Here is a 20642-nt window from a genome sequence, read left to right on the forward strand (position 1 = left end):
TTTGCTTCTCAGAAGTTTCTGAGAAGCTTCTCAAATTAATGCTATGCAATTACAACTTTTACACCATGCAACTATGCCCACAAGCAGATATGCATTAATTCAACCCACACAAAATGAAACCTTTAATAAGCTTTATGTCTCTCAACTAGTTTTGTTTTGCTTTTGTTGTTTGGTTTTTAGGAGCATTAGCAACTAAGGCCATATTGCTCCGGGATATGCGGTGGTCATTCCCTGACATTTCCACATCTTCTATATTTGGTCGTGACGGGCTCGAACCCCGGTCTAATCAAGAAGTGTGTGCTACGCACTGCTGTTCCTTCCCACCTGGCTACGGAGGTGCCTCTCTCTCTCAACTAGTGCTGCTTGTTTTAATGCCCATGCAAACAGTTATAGGTCCATCAAGTACTGACTGACTGACTGACGCTGACCGGGCTAGCCGGGTGGGTGAAGCGCCTGCCTGGCAACCCAAAGGTCGCGGGTTCGAATCCCGCCTCGGGCTTGGATCAATGTACTACAAAAAACCTTGGGAGGTGCACTATGGCCACAGAAGCCGATGCGCCAATAACTACCAAAAAAAAAAAAAAAAAAAAAAAATCAAGTACTGAACGCTGCCTGCAACAATGGCCAATGGAGATAAAAATAGCACATATGATTCTTAACAGATTCTTGTCTGCAAATAATGTGGAGCCTGCAAAAAGCCTTTCCAATTAAAAACTGACTTTTCACTAGCTGGTTTTCCTTAGTAAACTGAAAATTAGTCAAAATTTTTTTGAAGATAAGATTGATCTCAAAATATATGGTATCTGTTCTGAGGAGCATGTCACATGTATTAGCAAGGTGCAGAATAAAAATAATCGCTTTATACTTACCACTGTAAGCAATGCACCACCTGCAAATTTATCATGAAAGCTCATCAACTGTGGATATTCTTCAGGCTGACCATGTATAAAACCACTATACATAAGAAAATACAAACCAGCATTATCATTATATTTTCTGTTTGGATACTTTTGCATAAATAAAAATTAAGAGGCAAAGGTGAAAGGAGACGAATAATAAAGGCAATTTTTCACAATTAAAATTTATCTCCATTATAAAGCATTTATTTTAACTTGTAATTAAATGCTGCATAGGAACTTTTAATGAAGAAGTTCATGAAAAAATATATAAAAACACTTTACCTGTTTCTATAAATTAGTATTACGATAATTGACAGTCAGTGTTAAAAATTCAAACTAATGTAAAATCCAAATTACAAATTCATCTAGAAATTATCAACTAAACAAATTAGATGCCATGTGAAATAATGTAATTGGGTCAAAAAAAGGAAGCTTACTGCAGATTGGAATAATAACAAAATAACACAAACATTACAGAGGTACTCAGAAAAATGTGTAACAATAACAAGGTTCCAAAAGAATTATGGAGATAAGAAAAGATAAATACCTATCCAAATTTGTTCTCTCCCCTTCTTACAATTAGAATTATGTGAAAAATATGAAACATAAATCAACCAAGTATGTTTAAAAATTTGAGTTCAATGTTTAATAAAAAAAAATATACTGTATAATAATGGTGTAGCCAACCTTTTTGTTGGCTACACCATTATTATACAGTTGCAAGAAAACTTGCAACTTTTGTGACACATGTTTGAATTGATGCCCCACCACTGATCTGCATCTGGTGCCATCAAATGTTTTTGCTAATTTCATAAAGGAATTTTATGCTTAGTGCTTTAAAAAAATTACAACACATGTTTATAAAATAAATTTAATATAGGATAACAAGTAAATCCTCATAGAATCAACGTTGTGAGAAGCGCACTAGTGCCTCTGCACCCACAAGGGCACTAGCGGGCCCTTGCAATTTATTTACCAGCTCACATTTAGCATCTATATTTTAGCATTTGTAAACTAATGCTAAAAGACAGTAAATATGAGCTGGTAAATAAAGGTCCCACATGCTGAAATATGGATCATAATTTATGTCAATAAAAATGGAATTTAAATTGCATATCAGTACTTTCCAAACTTTAACACCCATGCATGTGCCAAAAGAAATCTGATGCCCTACCCATTTTGTTCTTTAAGCTGATGGTAAGTGCAACACTATGCAACTTTCTCTGTTTCAGGCTAAAATTGTGTAGATAATAGAGAGAGAGAGAGGGAGAGAGATGCATTTAAAGGCACAATCTTAATCAAGGCTGTTTGAAATTAACTAGGTCAGTTACTGACTTTCAAAGAAAAGCTATTGCTGTCTAGAGTTATTGAACTTCAAGCATGAAACACGAGAAGACATAAATCTTGTAACTTTTTTTAAAAATGTGTTAGTATTAGTAATGGCCACATGGTAGGGCGCCTCCATAGCCAGGTGGGCAGGAGCAATAGTACATAGCACATGATCCTTGATTAGACCGGGGGTTCGAGCCCATACCCACCAAATATGGAGGATGCGGCAGGTCAGGGAATGACCACCGCATATTCCCAGCCCGGATAAAGGGTGAGGGTTGGCGTCAGGAAGGGCATCCGGCTATAAAAATTGCTTGCCAAAACAATAAAAAAAAAAAAAAAAAAAAAAACACGCTGACCTCATATATAATGGGAAAAGGCGAGGATTTAAAAAAAAAAAAATGCCACATAGTGCAAGGAAGCCTATGGCTTGTGCTGCATATTATTTATTAATCAACAAATGTATTTTAAATAATCACTTATATCAATATGTGTAGTGAAAAGAAATCCAACTTTTCCAATTTTATGTAAATATAGTTGTTTGTCCTCTCCACTATATACAGTAAAACCTGGTTAATTCAAAGTAGCTATACAAATTAAAATCATACTGGAATTCATTAACAAAGAGGAATTTTCACTCATATACTCTTATTAAACATCACAGAATTAATTTTCACAATTCTCATTTAAAATATTAACCTTTTCTTCATGTAGACATTCACGAGTAGACAGTTCATGCATTGATTTATTGGTATGTGTAACATAATTATGCTGTGGAGAAATTGAGTTGCTCACAAGTGCTAAGTTTCATTTTTGCTGCCCGTTACACCTTGATATACTTGTACATATTAAAGCGTAACTCTTGACATGTACAAGCTATATGTTAAATTCAATAAAATAAGTGCTGTTGTTTATTATGTATATTTGTATTTATCTGCTAAAGACTGAGAGTATCCATGTCTTGGAATATTATTTGCTGTTTAATACTTGTAATCCATGCAAAAAAAAAAAAAAAAAAAAAAAAAAACAGTAATATTTTTCTCTTTTTTTTCCTGTAAAATTTCTGTAAATTGCTTTCCGTAAAATTTGTAACTGAGCACCAACTGCTCTTGCTAATTACACTATGTGAGCCAGTGACTAGCTTGACTTCATTTTAAAAACATCTGAGAGTGGTAGACAGAAAATGACCACTAAGTTTATTTATGATTTCAACTATGATTTAGTTGAAAAAATGTTTGATTGCATTTGCAAAATTAAAGAATTATTTTTTTTTTTATGTGCATGTAAATAAGACACTATTTAAGGAAAAGCTTAATCATGGAAGCTGCTTGAAATAAAAATAAATGCATAAAAAAAAATAAAAATAAATTAAATAAATTACCAGGATGTTAAGACCTGTTCAATTCGAATGTGCAGGTATGCGATAAAATTTTCGGTAAAATCCAAATATGTGATGCTGCTAAACATTACAGCACATTCAGTTCTAAGTGATGATTGGACCCAGTGACCCCTCCATTGTTATGCCCTCCTGTCCATTAGTTTTGTTTTTCCTGATACTAGCAGCAAAGAAAGTTGTTTTCAGGAAATTCAGCAAGTTGAACAATTTTCAATGAAAAGAAAAGGAATAAAACTTCTTGTATGAAGAAAAATGTATTTATTTAAAATTTAATGAGCATGTTCAAGAGGGGGGGGGGTGTGATTATACAAATCTGTTTTTTTTTTTTTTTTTTTTTGTTCATCTGCTTTTCAGTGATGCTTTAAAAAACACTATTCTGAAAAACAATAAGTAATTAGAATCACTTATTTCTGAAGCAGTGGAACACGCCTAAGCAGTGGAATAATGCAATCATAGTTTTGCTGCATAAGAAAGGAGATAAATCAGAAATTGGAAATTATAGACCAATTAGCTTGTTATCCCACATCTACAAGTTGTTCACAAGGGTCATTACTAACAGATTAGAAAGAATACTTGATGAGAATCAACCAAAAGAGCAAGCTGGCTTTAGGACAGGATTCTCAACTATGGATCACCTTCACGTAATATCACAGCTAATGGAGAAAGCAAATGAATATAAAACACCATTATGCCTGGCATTTGTGGATTATGAAAAGGCATTTGACTCCATACAGCATAAGGCAATGTTTCGGGCACTGGAAAGACAAGGCATTGATACACCATATATTATGATTTTGAAGAAAATATACGAGAGTGCTACCTCCTTTATTAGACTAGACAAAGACAGTAGGAAATTTAAAATTGAGAAAGGAGTTCGACAAGGAGACACAATATCTCTGAAGCTGTTTACTGCTGCCCTTGAGGAAGCTTTCAGAAGATTAGACTGGTCGCAGAAAGGAGTCAATGTGAACGGAGAGTACCTAAACCATTTACGATTTGCAGACGACATTGTGGTCATAAGCCATGATCCCAAAGAATTAGAGGAAAATCTTAATCAGTTATGCACAGCTAGTAAGGATTTTGGACTAAAGATGAATATGGCTAAAACAAAAGTAATGATGAACAAGTATGCCACAGAAAGGGAAATAATGATTGAAGGAGCAGTAATTGAAAAGGTGGAGTCATATACTTATCTGGGACAAGTTATTAGCTGTAATAATGATAAATGGCTGGAAGTCAAGAGAAGAATAAATTTTGGATGGATAGCATTCAGGAAATATAGTCACATACTGAAGAGCAATATCCCAGTTTGTCTGAAACGTAAAATAATGAACCAATGTATACTCCCCACCATGACTTATGGAAGTGAAACTTGGGCACTCACCAAAAGAATGGAGGAGAAGCTGAGAACTACACAGCGAAGAATGGAACGAATCATATTGGGAATCAGACTGTTAGATAAGAAGAGAAACACATGGATTAGGCAACAAACTCAAGTAAAGGACATTCTTATCAAAACTAAAGAACTAAAATGGTCTTGGGCAGGACACATAGCTCGAAGACATGATGACAGATGGACTAAGAAAATAACAGAATGGTACCCAAGAGGAGCTAGAAGAAAACCTGGAAGACAAAGGCGGAGATGGATAGATGAAATTCATGAGTTTGTGGGTAGTAAATGGATGTCCAGTGCTCAAAACAGAAGGAACTGGAAAGTTGCTGGAGAGGCCTTCATCCTGCAGTGGATTGAAAATGGCTGATGATGATGATGATTTCTGAAGAATAATATTCAACAAAGAATAAAAAACATGATTACCCAGCAAGTTCTGTTATTGATATTATCACTTTTTTTTTCACTTCCTCTTTAATTTTAGTTATTTTATATACTTATTTTTAATACTGGATTTATCCTATTGGGCAGCTAGCCAAATTTTGTCATCCAGGCAATTCAGTCATAAAGGCCACATGAAAGTACAACTGGCTTTTTGGAAAAGTTTTGCTGACCCAGTGGGCTGCAAAAACTTGCTATGAAACATGGCCATAACAAGTGAGGAAGGACCAGCTCCAATGGTAGGAACGAAGAACAGTCTACTTTCTCATGTAAAACAGCTTGAAATTAAAGTAACCACTTATTAATTTTTTAGCAATGGTCCAACAAATTTATTATAAAAGCCTATTTGTATCCTTGGACCATTGTTAAAATGGAATATCCTGCATAAAGGAACAAAAGTTTAAACCTAGGTATCCTCATATGCAGTTATTAAAATTTGACACATTACTTTTCCATTGCTGTGGGCTGCAAAAAAATGCCATGAAATATGGCCATAACTCATGCAAAGAAGAACCAGCAGGAATCTACACAAAAAGACCTAGCAGTGTACTAATGGGGGTCATTAAGGGAAACATCCAGAGCAGTTGATGTGGAGAATGAATTCTGGCAACAGGTAAATTCAGTTCCATTCAGCAATTTAAACATTTATTGAATGTAGCAATGCCTTCAGCAAATAAATAACAATGTCATATATCAAATTAGTGCACTAGTCCATAAAATTACACAAAATAATGATCATTTCACTTACTGGCTGCAATAGTGGCACAACTAAAAATTCTTAATTTTTGAGTTATTACAACTAATGAAGTTGGGACAGTGGATTCTACATTTATGCATTACAATGTACAAAGTGAGTTCAATATTGCCTTGTCGTCCGTTATGCCATTTCAGTTTTTACTGCATCAAGAAGCGTCAACAGTGGTACTTCTTCTGTCCCCCCCCGACCTCAGGACTCAACGGAGCATGTTCAGTGTGCAACAGTGACCCCTTTTGAGTTGTGCCAGTATTGTAGCATAATATAACCTTCTTGCTGATAATATTGGTTGGCATAAGGTGGTGTGAACACTGATGATCCTGAAACTCACCATGAGCACAAGATGAATAATGCTACCCCTGAATCACTGCATGAAACTGCGACACTTATATCAATTCAGTCTTCTTGTGATGTTGATGATTCTAAAAAAGATCCTGATTTTTCATTGAATGACGATTCTTCTTCAGAATCATCAACTACCAATACTTCTTTACCAGAAACAATTTTGGAAAGGGAACAGAATCAGAAAGCAAAAACTAGAAAAAGAAAAGCTGCTCCTTTGGAATGGAAAAGAAACAAGGCAAAAATCCTGCGAAACAGTGGTAAATCCTACAAAACTATTAAAAAGGGGATGAAGTACCAGAGAGAAAGCTGTGCACTCCTTGTGACAGTTCCTGTAGGCTAAAATGTGACTCTAATTTCACAGAAGAGGATCGAATGAACATTTTTGAAAAGTACTGGTCATTAGCAGATATTAAAAAAGCAAAGAAATTTAATTTCACAATCTATTCAAACAGTTACTCCCAAGTATAGATATCCAGTTTTGAATGGGAAGATATCAAATCATGGTAACAACCACGCATTTTACTTTTAAAAAAAACAATGACACTAAGGTAAGGGTATGTAAAAAATTTTTTTATGGCTACCTTAAGTACTACTAATCGATGTATCTGCATAGTAATAGCTAAGTTGGAAGTGGGTTTCTCCGCGACGATTTGAGGGGAAAACATGACAAACATAGGAAAGTTTCTGAAGCTATTAAGAATGGTATACATGCACATATTTCATCAAGTCCTGTAGTTGAAAGTCATTACATTCGTGCCAGAAGCGGCAAAAATTACATTGAGGGAGGCAAAACAATCACCCAATTTTATAGACTACAAGAGTGACTGTGAAAATGAAGGAAATCCTTATGGTAATTTTACATTATACCATAAAATTTTTAAATATGAATACGATCTAGTTTTTTTTACTCCAAAAAAGGACTAATGCAAAGAATGTGCATCCTACCAAAATTTAAACGATGATGAAAAGAAAGAATTGGAAGAAATCCATCTTTCTCATCTTGAAGAGAAAGACTTGTGCAGAAGGATAAGGAAATGCTTAATGATTTCCACCACGTAGCTTGTATTGATCTACAAGCAGCCTTACCAACACCCAAAGGAGAAATTTCTTCCTTTTATTATAAATCCAAACTGTCGACCTACAACGTAACTGTATGTGATTTAAAAAAAAAGGACTAGACGTTGTAAATTGCTACACATAGCATGAAGGTGAAGGTGGAAAAGGTTCCACTGAAATAGGATCTTGCCTATTAAAATATTCTTGCCAATCTGACGATCTAGAAATTACCTTATATTCAGACAACTGTGGGGGACAACAGAAGAACAAATTTATTATAAAAGCCTATTTGTATGCTGTGGCAAACTTTAGAATCAAAACCATTACACACAAATTTCTTGTTGTAGATCATATGCAAAAGAAAGGTGACTAATAGAAAAAAATATTAAAAGACTGCTGAAGTCTGATCCCATATTCGTTCCATCACAATATGTCACATTAGTCGTTGTTGTTGTTGTTTGGTTTTTAGGAGCATTAGCAACTAAGGCCATATTGCTCCAGGATATGCGGTGGTCATTCCTTAACCTTTCCGCATCCTCCGTATTTGGTGGTGACGGGCTCGAACCCCGGTCTAATCAAGAAGCGTGTGCTACGCACTGCTGCTCCTTCCCACCTAGCTACGGAGGCGCCTCACATTAGTCAGAACTGCCAAAAAGACTCCTTTCAAAAGTGATGGAGATGAGTCATGACAATTTTTATGACCTGAAAGATTTGGCCTGGCACACTTCTAGGAATTTTAATCAAAATACCGATGAAGTGAAGTTCAACTTCAATGACAATGCTATCTTCAAGGTAGAAAAGCAGCATTTAAACTCTTTTACAAAGCATCATACAAACAGTCGATTATAAATCAGTTAATGTTAAAGCTACTAAAACAGGAAAACTTTTGGAGTCTTTCGTTAATTTCGAACTGAAAACAGCCTACAAGGGATCCATTCTGATTTCAAAAAAGAAGCACAGTGATCTCCAATGTTTGTTGAACAATAACATAATTCCCAAATGTTATGCCAGTTTTTATAACAGTCTAAAAGTTGATTTACTGAAGGATTAAATTTTTCTAAGAATGGCTAAATTATTTCAATTTTTTGTTTGTTTTTATACCAATAATTCCGTACTAACGTATTGTTATTTATGCCTTTCCACAATTATGTTCTTGAAGATTAAAATGTAGTTCATACATGTTCTTGAGTTTATGAATGTAAATGAAGTTCATGTTTAATGTTTTTTTTTTTTTTTTTGTTCTTTATCCTATTACCTTTGATATTTAGGAGACTCAAATCACAAATTTTGAGTGACTTTTGGTGCAATAGTGGCACAACTCAAAAGTTGGAGTTAAATTTTCAAAATTCTGATTACCCATAAGGGAATGTTAATCAAGCCAGCCTTATTTTGAGTACCAGTGAGCATGATGAGATGAATCACAATATATTAGAACAATCACATAATTTCTTCAATTCTAAAGAAACTGATTTTAAAAGACAAATTTTCCTCGTTGATTATCTCAGAACTACAAATTTTTAGTTATGCCACTATTGAAGCCAGTGAGCGATTTGTCAATAAATTACGATTTCATAGAACACATAAAAGATACGTTACTTGCATCATGTTTAGCAGCATCATATATTTAGATTTTACCAAATTTTTATATCTTTCTTTATTTAACTTGGCTCAGCAAAATAGTATCGAAAACAAGAGAAAAATGCACGAAGCAGCTTTGCAGTTAATCTCTTCCTTAACCATTTCCGGATAAGTTAATTTTTCAGCACTAACAGATGAGGTGTGTTCGATGGACACCAGGTTATAAATAAAGTTTTTTTGATGATAATTTTTGTTATATTCATAAAAGTTTGTATGTTTTCATTATCACAAACTAATTTTTACTTTTAATAGTAAAAATATTATGTTTATTTATTTTACACAGTATAGCACAGTAAAGAAAACTTTGAAATAGTTTTCATTGTTGTTTTATGTAATCCTTAAAATACTCATCTTCATTTTATTAGTGACTTCACCAATTTTCTGCTACTGAAGTCAAAAACAATCTTCATTTATGATGTCTATTTTTATTCCAGTCTGGATAATATATAAGCTGCTACACGACAACAGTTCACCATGTTTACAAAAAACACACACAGGGCTAACAATTACTTCATCGTTTGCTCACATATTTGTTTACTAGTTGATCTAAAGAATCAATGCAAACTTTGGTTTGATTATAGTACAAAATATTTTTTGGTTTATTATTTTCTTCTTCAACATTTTCTGAATGATGTGTAGAAACAGAAGAGTTTTGTTTTGATACATATGACACTGAGGCGCATTTTTTCTGTGAAACTGAATAAAGAAGGATTTTCATCTCTGGATCGATTGGGTAAAAATTTTTGAGGAATGAATCTTTTGTTCTGTCTTATTGTTCCAACAATTGTCAGGCCCTTGGATAATAATCAATAAGCTAGATCTAAATCCACGAAGTAATTGTTACATGTAATATTTTGATTGGTGTGATAATAAGGTACTGCCAACGACTCCACAATTTGACAAGCTAATCCATTTGCTTTCTCTTTTCCTTCTTTTCTGAGGTATGGAATCCCTTCAGGTGGAGAAAGGTTTTGGAATCGTAAAGCCCTCAAATTTTCATCCTGTATTTATCACGTTTGGATGGCATATACCGTAAACCCTCATGAAACCAGACTAATAGGGGCTGAGAGGTGTTCGTTTTAATGAAAGTCCAGAGTATATGAAATATGCTTTGTAATGTCTAGTGTGTAACAAAGTTGTACACCTGGTTCAATTGATAACCCTCCTTTTGAATAAAATCATTTAGTTCTTTCCTGAAAGGCTCAACAGCTTCAAAATCAGAACTAAGAATTTCCCCACACATTTTCTTGTTTGAAATGTTATACTGTCTTCTAAATCTAAAAAACCGACATGAGCTCGTTTTAAATTGTTGAATTCGTAACTGTTTAGCCAGTCTCTCCACCACTGCTTGAATTTCGATTCCTCACACAGCCAAACCAGACGAACGAAGTTGGGAAAACCATTTGTACACAGCATCATCTAGTGCTTTATCAGTCAGCATCTTTATTCGTTTACGTTAATTTTTTTCTTTCTCCACATATAACTTGAGAACAAAATTATGAATTTCACTTTTTTTTCTTTTTAATGTCTGACATGGTTTGTTTTGCGATGCCGTACTCAAGATAGATGCTGGACACTAAAGCTCCTTTTCCAAGTTTTTCTATCACCGATAGTTTATCATGAAGAGAAAGCGTTTTATGCTTACGCTTCTGTCCTACACTAGGCTTACTTAAAGACATTATTTAACTGCACAGCACAAACGACAAAAGACAGAAACGCGTAACTGCGTAGCAAACGACAAACAACTGGCCGAACCGCAGCCAGGAACCAAGTTGTTTGTGCAGCGTGAGTCATCACAGCCCAATGACCTCGGACACAATACATATGACCTTTGAGCCCGATCGTCGTTTGATTTTTACACTTTTAAATTTTTTTAGAGCTGTCAGGATTAATGAGGGTTTACTGTATTGTCAAATGGACAGTGCCCTCTAATCTCTATATTTACCAGATCAGACTTATATCCATAAAAAAACCTGTGAATCTTGAACAGAACTTACTATCATCTGCACTTCATGACAAATAATGCACAAATGAAAACCGAGACAAATTTTATTTATCAAACACTGCACTGTGTTTATCAACAACATGTGGCTTCATGTTCAAAGAATTACCGACATAATATAAACGAATAGACTTGTTTACAAATGCCTTGTTGATGTGTCCAGCATACCCAATTATCTGTTACTGTTTAAAAAATATAATGTCCAAGAGACACATGTTATCTGAAAAAGGGTATAATAGCGACTTAATTTATACACATGAAAAATAGGTTTAATCACACACAGGAAAAATTTCTACTGTAATAAAATATACATTTTTACAGCTGTACCTTGCACAGCAGTATCTCACTTTCTCTCTCTCTTTTCTGCTCTTAGTGTTGAACTGGTTACCAGTTCATGCAATTGTTCTATGGCCAACTTACTTAACTTAAATTATCAAGAATAATTAGTGTTATATTATGAAGTTTTCCGAAAGGTGCGGAATGTTAGCTGAAATCTAGAAGAGAAATGTCACTCTTATTTTATTATATGTACAGTGGTGAACAAAAAACTGCATCACCTTAAAAAAGTAACATTTGTAGTGAAATGTATAAGATATTTTTTGATTACAGTTATTTTGTTTGTTGCACAGCAAAAGGTATTATGTCAGATAATGCTTCTATTGCATCAGACAGTAAATGCAAGGTATTGCATCAGGGGTTTCTATAATACGCCGTTGGAAGGGTATACACTCTCATTAGTATCCTGTTTTGCGGAGGTGCAAGCATAGCTCTACATGTTTAGTTGACACCAAGGAAAAAAAGTGTAGCTGTTGCTCTGTCCCAGGAAGAGCTTTCTAGGTGGGCTATTGCTAATAAAATAAGCTGTCAACAGTATCCTCGGTGCTGAAGTTAAACCATGAAACTAGTTATGTGAAGAGAAGACCTGGATCAGGCCATAAGAGAGTGACTATGCCTTCCCAAGATCGATAATATTTGAAACGGCTATGCCTTTGTAACTGACACGCTAGTGTTCCTGATCTAAAACTGGTCTTTGAGATGGCCTCTGCTGTTGAAACAAGTGTACGAACTATCCAAAGACTGCTTTCGGAATGTGGTTTGCATACCTCTCGGCCCAAGAAGAAGCCTTTGTTGACCCAACAAATGAGGAAGAAGCAACTTCCTTGGGCTAAAATGCATGTTTCACGGACAAAAGAGAAATGCGACACCGTCATCTTTTCTGACAAATCTAAATTCAACCTACATGACTCGGATGGAAAGCGATATGTTAGAAGATGAAAATCAGGGGCATACCATCCTGACTGTAAAGTTCCCCACCGGTCAGATGGTCTGGGGATGCATAACAAGCAAAGGGGTGGGGCGAATTAAGTTTATTAACAGAACGGTGAATGCAGACACCTACACACTGCTATCTTGGAGGAGTGCCTGAAACCCGTTATTAGGGATCACCACACAGACGTCCAAAACTGTAGAAAAACTAGCTTCTGTTTAAGCATGGTCACGTGCTATGTTTATCTAACATGACCACGCATTACCATTCTTGATTTCCATATGTAACGTATTTATTTAAATAAACTAAATGCAACAAGGCATAATATTTTAAGATTCTGTATCTATATAATATCAGTGTGGATACGCCATAGACAACTCTTAAAGATAAACAATGATCGTAGTGTAAAAAGCACCCACTGACGAAAAGCCAACTAGCTTTCAAACGGTGTCATCTGGGTCGCGGTGTCCACCGAGAATAAGTGACAATAGTCTTCTCTATTAGTGAAGCATTACTTATTCGAGGTAGTGCAATACATGGTAACTATTGAAGGATGAGCACAATATCAGATACAGAGGAAATGATGCCTTTCACATTATATAGATATAGTAATGTATTATATAGATATAGTTATTATATAGATATAGTAATGTATTTATGTATTCATAGCTGAGGAAGAGACACACACACAGAGTCGAAAGCTTCTGTAAGTATTTTATTTTATAAAAACAATCAAGTGCAGCAAGCAGGGGGCAAAGCCCCCTAGTATTTCCATTAATTACGCATTTTACCTTTTGGGAAGATATTTATGGCAATGAGGTATATCATTCACAGAGATATATATCCCATCTGACAAATGCATTTTGAACATTTCTGAAACACACAATGCAGCGCAAAACACATTATTTGCAAAATTCACAATTGATGCAGTCTTTTTTTCCGCCACTGTATGTATGTATATATATATATTTGAATGTTTGAAATAGTTGAAAATTGAATCTTTCATGATAAAAAATAAAAAGCTAAAGTAAACATCAGAGACAGCAAAAAGCATAATACTCTACATGAGGCTTGAAATATAAAAATTAGAATGATAATTAAATAAAAATAATGCCAGCAGCATGGCAAGACAGATGAGCGAAATAGTCAAAATTAAACATAACAATCAAACCAACAGGGAGGGAAGAGAAGTAACAAGAATAAAAATATTGTAGCCGAAACTCTCCAAGATAATTTAGAAAATCTAAATGCAAAAATAAAATAATAATCAATTAAATTTTGAATGGCAATTAAATAGAAATTTAACGGCACCCTCTGATGGGCACCAAGTCCAAATTTATGTGAAATATCACCAACAGAGATGTAAACCAACTACAATAAAATAAACCAAGTAGACTGACTATTATGCCCCATCTCAACAGAGGAGCACAAGGCCAATAATGGTCAGGGAATCGCTGCATTTCAATCGCTAGGCAAATCGCCACAAAGGCGAGTTGATCGAAAGATCAGTCTACCATCCGATCCTCAGATAGACCCGCCAATGCAGAGAACCTGATAAATTAAAAATAGGACAGATACAAGGACTCCAACACACACACACACACACACACACACACACACACACACACACACACACACACACACACACACACACACACACACACACACACACACACACACACTCTCTCTCTCTCTCTCTCTCTCTCTCTCTCTCTGATCACTAAATTATGACCACCTACTTAATACTTCGTAGGTCCCCCTTTTGCCCTCAGTACAGCAGCTATCCGACATGGATTTGATTCAACAATATGTCGGAAGTATTTCTGAGGTATAGCGAACCAAGCTGTGTGTAATGGGGTCAGCAATGCAGGTTTTTTTTTTTTTTTTTTGGTAGTTGTTGGCACATAGGCTTCTGTGGCCATAATGCACCTCCCAAGGTTTTTGCAGTACTTTGATCCAAGCCCGAGGCGGGAATCGAACCCGCGACCTTTGGGTTGCCACGCAGGCACTTTACCTACCCGGCTATCCCGGTCGGCAGCAATGCCTTTCCATAGGTGTAGAACAAGTGCTCTATGGGATTGATATCGGGGCAGTTCGGAGGCCAATTGATATGCTGGAAGTCAGAACTGTGTTCCTCAAACCATTCCTATACAAGTGCCCGATGGCTCAGCGCATTGTCATCTTGGAAGATACCATCACAATTCAGGAAAAAGTGTAACATAGTGGGTTGTACACAGTCAGCAAGCATATGACGATAGTGAAGACCAGTGATACGTTGTTCCACATTAGCATTAGCCAAAAAACCCCCCCTCTCATTTCAACCCCTCCATTCATTCCAAATGCCTGTCCAGCTCAGCCTTAAATTTATTTAGGCTATCAACCTCCACAACAAAAGATGGAAGTCTGTTCCACCAATCGATTACCCACTGGCTAAAGGCAAATTTCCACGCATCTATTCTACAACTGTCTTTCCTCAATTGGAATCTATGCCCCCTCAGGTTCTTAATCTGAGCAAAAAGAAGTATCCCATCAGCATTCAACTTGCTCGACCCATTAAAGGTCTCATACACCTCAATCAGATCATCTCGAATGTGCCTACTCTCCAGGTGCTACAATTTGCAGAACTTAAGCCTTTCTTGGAAAGAGCACCCCCTTTGTTCCACTCACCAAATCTTTTTGCCCTTCTTTGTACTTGTTCTAGCAACTCTACATCCTTCCTAAAATGAGGCCTCCACACACTGTACACAGTACTCAAGGTGTGGCCTGACCATTGCCTTGTACACAATGGGATAATCATCTCCCTGTCCCTGCTAGCAAAATTCCTATATATCATTTACTAGACTCGATGACCTGCCATGGCAGCCCATCTGCACTTTTCAGCAAACTTCATATCTGACTGCACAATTACCCCCATGTCTTTTTCACTTTCCTGAGTGTAGCACACAGTTGGTATGTTTCTCTTGGGTTATTGCTACCCATATGCAGTACTTTGCATTTGTCAATGTTAAACTTCAGTTGCCACTTCTCAGCCCATTTGCCCAACTTATGTAGATTCAGTTGGAGTAGCATACTGTCTTTACTGTCATTAACAACCCTGCCAAACTTGGTATCATCTGCAAACTTGGACATTAAGCCTGATATACCTTCATCAATATCATTAATGAATACACAAAACAACAATGGGCCCAGCACCGAACTCTGTGGAACTCCGCTAATAACATTTGTGCACGAAGAGCAGTGTCCATTGATTACCACTTTGTCATCTACCACTCAACCATCCCTTTATTCATTGTAACAACTTACCCTTAATGCCATACTGCTCCAATTTGTACAGCAGTCTTCCATGTGCATACAGTATCAAATGCCTTTCCTGAAATATTAGCACTGCAGACGATACAAAGGTGGCAGGGTTGTTAATGACACTAAGCTGCTGCAACAGGATCTAGAAAGTTGAGCAGATGGGCTGAGAGGTGGCAACTGAAGTTTAATATTGATAAATGTAAAGTACAGCAATACCCCGCATTGCACTGATAATTGGTACCGAAACTGTTCCGTATTATGTGAAACAGTGCTGATTGTGAGATATAATTATAATGGGTTTTAATTTAATGCATACCAGAGAAAAAAGCATATAAACAAATTATAATAAATTTATAAACAATTTGAGCATGATAGCCAATTAAAAGGATCTGAAATAAAAAAATATTGACAAAAATTTTATTAATGAAATGGTAAAATCATGAAAGATGAGATAAAAGCTTTATTGTTTATTTTGGTATTTCAGTAATGAAGTCTGAAATCATCTCTTCTTTTTCCCTGCATACAAGTCTTTGTAGCATCGAATCCCATCTTGTAAAATTTGCGTTATTTTGATGCTACATTCAACATTCGGATCTCCATTCATAATCGCCTCGCAGGCCGAAAACCTTTTCCAATTCTTCTGTTGAAAATTCTTTTGGTGCCACTTCAGAATTGTTTTCCTCTTCTTCATATGCCAGTTTGTTCATCAATTTCAAGGAGAGTTTGCATTAGCTAAGTCATTTCCATGCGATTCAGTGCAGTCACATACATTGGCTAGTGAATACATTTTTGAATCCCAAGTCTTTTCCGATCTTCACAATGTCCTTGAGATTTCCCAAGTCTTTTCCGATCTTCACAATGTCCTTGAGATTTGCCTGAACTTGCGATTTAAAACCAGTGAAATCATTTGTCAAAAGGGGTGAAACATGCTGCCAAACAGAATGTTGTTGTTGGCAGTGATTTCTAGCCAAGATGCAGATATATTTTCGATTGTATTTAAAGGGATAAAAAATAAATTGTGAAATGAAAAGTTTGAAAAGCTATCAAGGCAGGATGGAATTAAGAATACTGAACTCTGTTGCATATTACTACTGACTGCCTGAGGGAAGCTTTTGGCTCATGTGCATGTGAGACAATAGAGTTAGCACCACAGCATATATGTAAAGCATACCTGGGCTATGACAACGCAGCATATATGTAGAGTATGTGTCTAGGCTATTGAATGAGTTTTAATATGCACAGTAAATTTGACTTAAACTTAATTAAAAACTGTGTTATAGTGAAACCCGTGCTGTTTGAAGCCGTGCTAAGTGAGGTATTGCTGTACTGCATATGGAAAGCAGTAACCCCAGAATAATGTATCAACTGTGTGGTACTATACTGACAGTTGTTGTTATTGTTATTTGATTTTTAGGAGCATTAGCAACCAAGGCCATATTGCTCCGTTACTTTTTATTCTCTACAGTTGTAGAGAGTGAAAAGGACCTGGGGGTAATTGTGCAGGCAGATATAAAGTTTTCTGAGCAGTGCAGATGGTCTGCAAGAGTAGCTCATGGTGTCTTGTCAATGATATACAGGAATTTTTCTAGAACATTGCCTTGTATAAGGCAATGGTCAAACCACACCTTGAGTACTGTATACAGGTCAGGCCTCATTTTAGGAAGGATGTAGAGCTGTTGGAATAAGTACAGAAAAGGGTAACAAGATTAGTGAATGGAAACAGTTTCTCTTATGAAGAAAGGCTTAAGTTTTGAAAATTACAGTGTCTAGAGACTAGGCACCTGCGTGGTGATCTGATGAGGTGTATAAAGTCTTGAATAGTTTTGAACATGCTCAATGCTAATGGGATGCTTCCTCTTGCTCAGAATAATCGTCTGAGAGGGCATAAATTCAAATTGAAGAAAGAGAGTTGTAGGATAGATGTGTGGAAGTTTGCCATTAGCCAGCAGGTGGTTGATTGCTGGAACAAACTTTCATCTGCTGTTGTAGAAGTTGACAGCTTAAACAGATTCAAGGCAGAACCAGACAAACATTTGGAGCGAGTGGATGAGTGAAATGAGAAGGGTCTGTGGTTTTTTTGGCTGATGCTATAAAGTTGTGCCCCTGTATCTGCTGATTCAGTTACCCGCAGTTAACCACGGAAAAAAAACCGAAAACTTAACATGTACTACTTGCACATCCAACACGATGATTCCCTTAATTTTTTGCAATATCATGTATGGTTTGGTCACCAACATTATAAGGTTCTTTAAAGATTTAACAGCTGCACCGTTTTCAAACTTTTGAATAATTTAAAGTTTTTGTTTAATTTGAAAGCACAACTCTTGCATTTGCCCATCATTTTCGTGATTTCTAAAGAAAGAAAAAAAAAAATCCAACATCTCTGAAATGAAATAAAAAATTTTTTTTTTCCCCTTTTGCAGTGCAATGGAACACGATAATTGATGCGACACACTAAATCAAACTAAACATTTGGTCTCTCTCTCTTTTTTTTTTTTTTTTTGTTTTGAGTGGTAGGTGTGAAATAGGGCTTGCATAAAACCGAGAAATTTCAAAACCGAGTTTAACCAAAGTTTACTCTTAAAACCGGTTTTAAAACCGATTTTCTCAGACTTAGGGAAAATAATTAAAAGCTTATAACAGATGTATTTATTTTATCTTGGGTAGATTGTACAAATCGTAATCAAATCTTTTAAACAAAATCTATCACCTCTTACAGTAAAAAAAATAAAAAAATTAAAATGCTCCAAAAAAGTAACCAGCTTGAGATTATACAAATTTACAAATTGTATTCAAATCCTTTGAATAAAAACTATCTTCTCGTATAGTAAACTAAAATATAATAAGCCCTATAATAATAATAATAAATAAAATAAAAATAATGTAAAAAAAAACAGCTTGGGGAAATTACTTTACTATTTATTGCTCAGCTTTTAAAAAACACAGCATATTAAGCATTTTTCGTGATAGACTTGACCTTATTTTTGTGTTAAAGAGACCAGTGATCGAAAACACTCTCTCAGGTTGGACACTTGTTGGTTTAATGGTCAGCAGTGCTCTATACTTTCTCCAGCTTTTCACTTCTACTGCCAGTTGCCTCCAAAATTTTAAATTCTTTGCTGATTTCCAATTCACTCGGATATTTTGAAGGCTCTTCAGTTAATCTCTTTATTACACTATCATATCTCCAACATCGAATTTGATGAGTCTTTGTTTTCTTCTAAAAGAACAGTTCGTTTATTTTCAGTTTCTTCATTCAACGCTAAGACTCCTGATGACTCTTCAGCAAAAGAAAAAGAAAAAGCATGCTGACTCTTCAGCATGCTTTTTCAAAATTTGCTTACTTGGAAAATCAAACGTTCTTGAACGTGAATCTTCTTTCCTAAACTTTTTGTGGTTGTGTAGATAGCTCAGCAAAACCACAGTTTAGCAATTTCGTCTTGCATTGTAACGCTGCAAAAGGCTTTGGTGAAACTTTAAAGCAAATGGGTTTTTCTGCTGTATCAAGCTTAGCAAGCAGAAATTCTATTGAAGACTCTGCTTTAAGTAAGTCTGTATCTTCTGAGGTTATAGCCTTCAGAATCATTTCAACTGGTCGCAAAGTTTCACATAGCAATTCAAGTGTTCTCCAGTCATCCGTCCGACACAGCTTCAGTTGACAGTACTGCACATGGAGCATTTGGAATGCAATTTTCCAATTTCAAAAATCTCTCAATCATATAGAATGTGCTATCCCATCTAGTCTTGCAATCTAATATAAGTTTATATTCTTTCCCATTAAATTTTGCCTTAACAAAATTTTGTAACATGTCATTTTTGGTAGGCGATTTTCGGAAAACTTGCAAATTTTTCTGACTTTGTTAATAGTTTGTGCAATATTGGCCATTGAATTGAAGAAATAAATGAGCTCATCGGTAAAGTCGGTTTGATGAAGCATGCCTTGCTGTCTTTCTTCAACTTCTTCATTATTTTCATTTTCTTCATTGTCTTTGGGAGACTCAGACTGTGGCACCATAATTGATTGCTTTTTCATAAAGTACATCTATAAATGACAGATGTATACAATGGGCTATACATTGTTGATGATTAGGCGTAATTTGCTTGCCAAACTTAATCATCATTGCTGCTCCATCGGTGGTGCAGGCAACAATATCCTCATCCATGTTCAAACCAAATTCCTTCAAGTGTCCATTCACAATTTGCTCAGTTCTTCTGCTATCAAGTGAACCATTAATCTCAATAAGACCTAACAACCAATGAGTGTCTTTTGAATGCACATTTATATTCATATACCTTTTATTTTGTATAGACATATATTCGTCTAGAGTCAATGAATACCGTGCACCCAAAACCAATGAATTTTTGAAATGCTGAATGAGTTCTTCTTTCTTAGTTTTATAATAATTCAGAACCATATTTTTAATTCCATTCACTGAGGCTGGTGGTAATTTATCATATTTATTTCTCTGAAGGTGAAGGCTTGATTGTATAAACTCACTCTTGGCAATTGAATTAAAAGAAAATCCATCTAAAGCGGCTAATTTTGAAATCTCTTCTTCCATAGATTTTTTAACGATAAAGTTTTCTAATGTTCTTACCATTTTTACGGTAATTTTTACGGGAGGCTCACTATTATCTTGTTTAATGTCGGTCTGATGCATTTTCTTTAAATGCAACATCAAAGATGATGTAGATCCTCCAGACGACTTCATTATTTTCTGACATTTTGAACATTGTGCTTCATCTTTGCTTTTTCGAGCAAAATAATTCCATACATTTGATTTCATCTTAGACATATTAAGAGTAATAAATATTAATTAGTAGA

General features: G+C 35.5%; 1 protein-coding gene across 2 annotated transcripts in view; it reads right to left on the minus strand.

Moving 5' to 3' along the window:
• LOC150091234 (aladin-like) overlaps positions 1 to 20642 on the minus strand; it is a 343291-nt gene that overhangs the window by 42954 nt on the left and 279695 nt on the right. For both annotated transcript variants that reach the window (XM_090374811.1, XM_090374804.1), the window contains one exon: positions 870 to 954. In XM_090374811.1, the coding sequence (XP_090230937.1) occupies positions 870 to 954 (85 nt within the window). The remainder of the gene's footprint in view (positions 1 to 869; positions 955 to 20642) is intronic.

This window comes from Mastigoproctus giganteus, chromosome 1 (assembly GCF_048544385.1).
Source record: "Mastigoproctus giganteus isolate SK-2022 chromosome 1, ASM4854438v1, whole genome shotgun sequence".
Lineage (NCBI taxonomy): Eukaryota > Metazoa > Arthropoda > Arachnida > Uropygi > Thelyphonidae > Mastigoproctus > Mastigoproctus giganteus.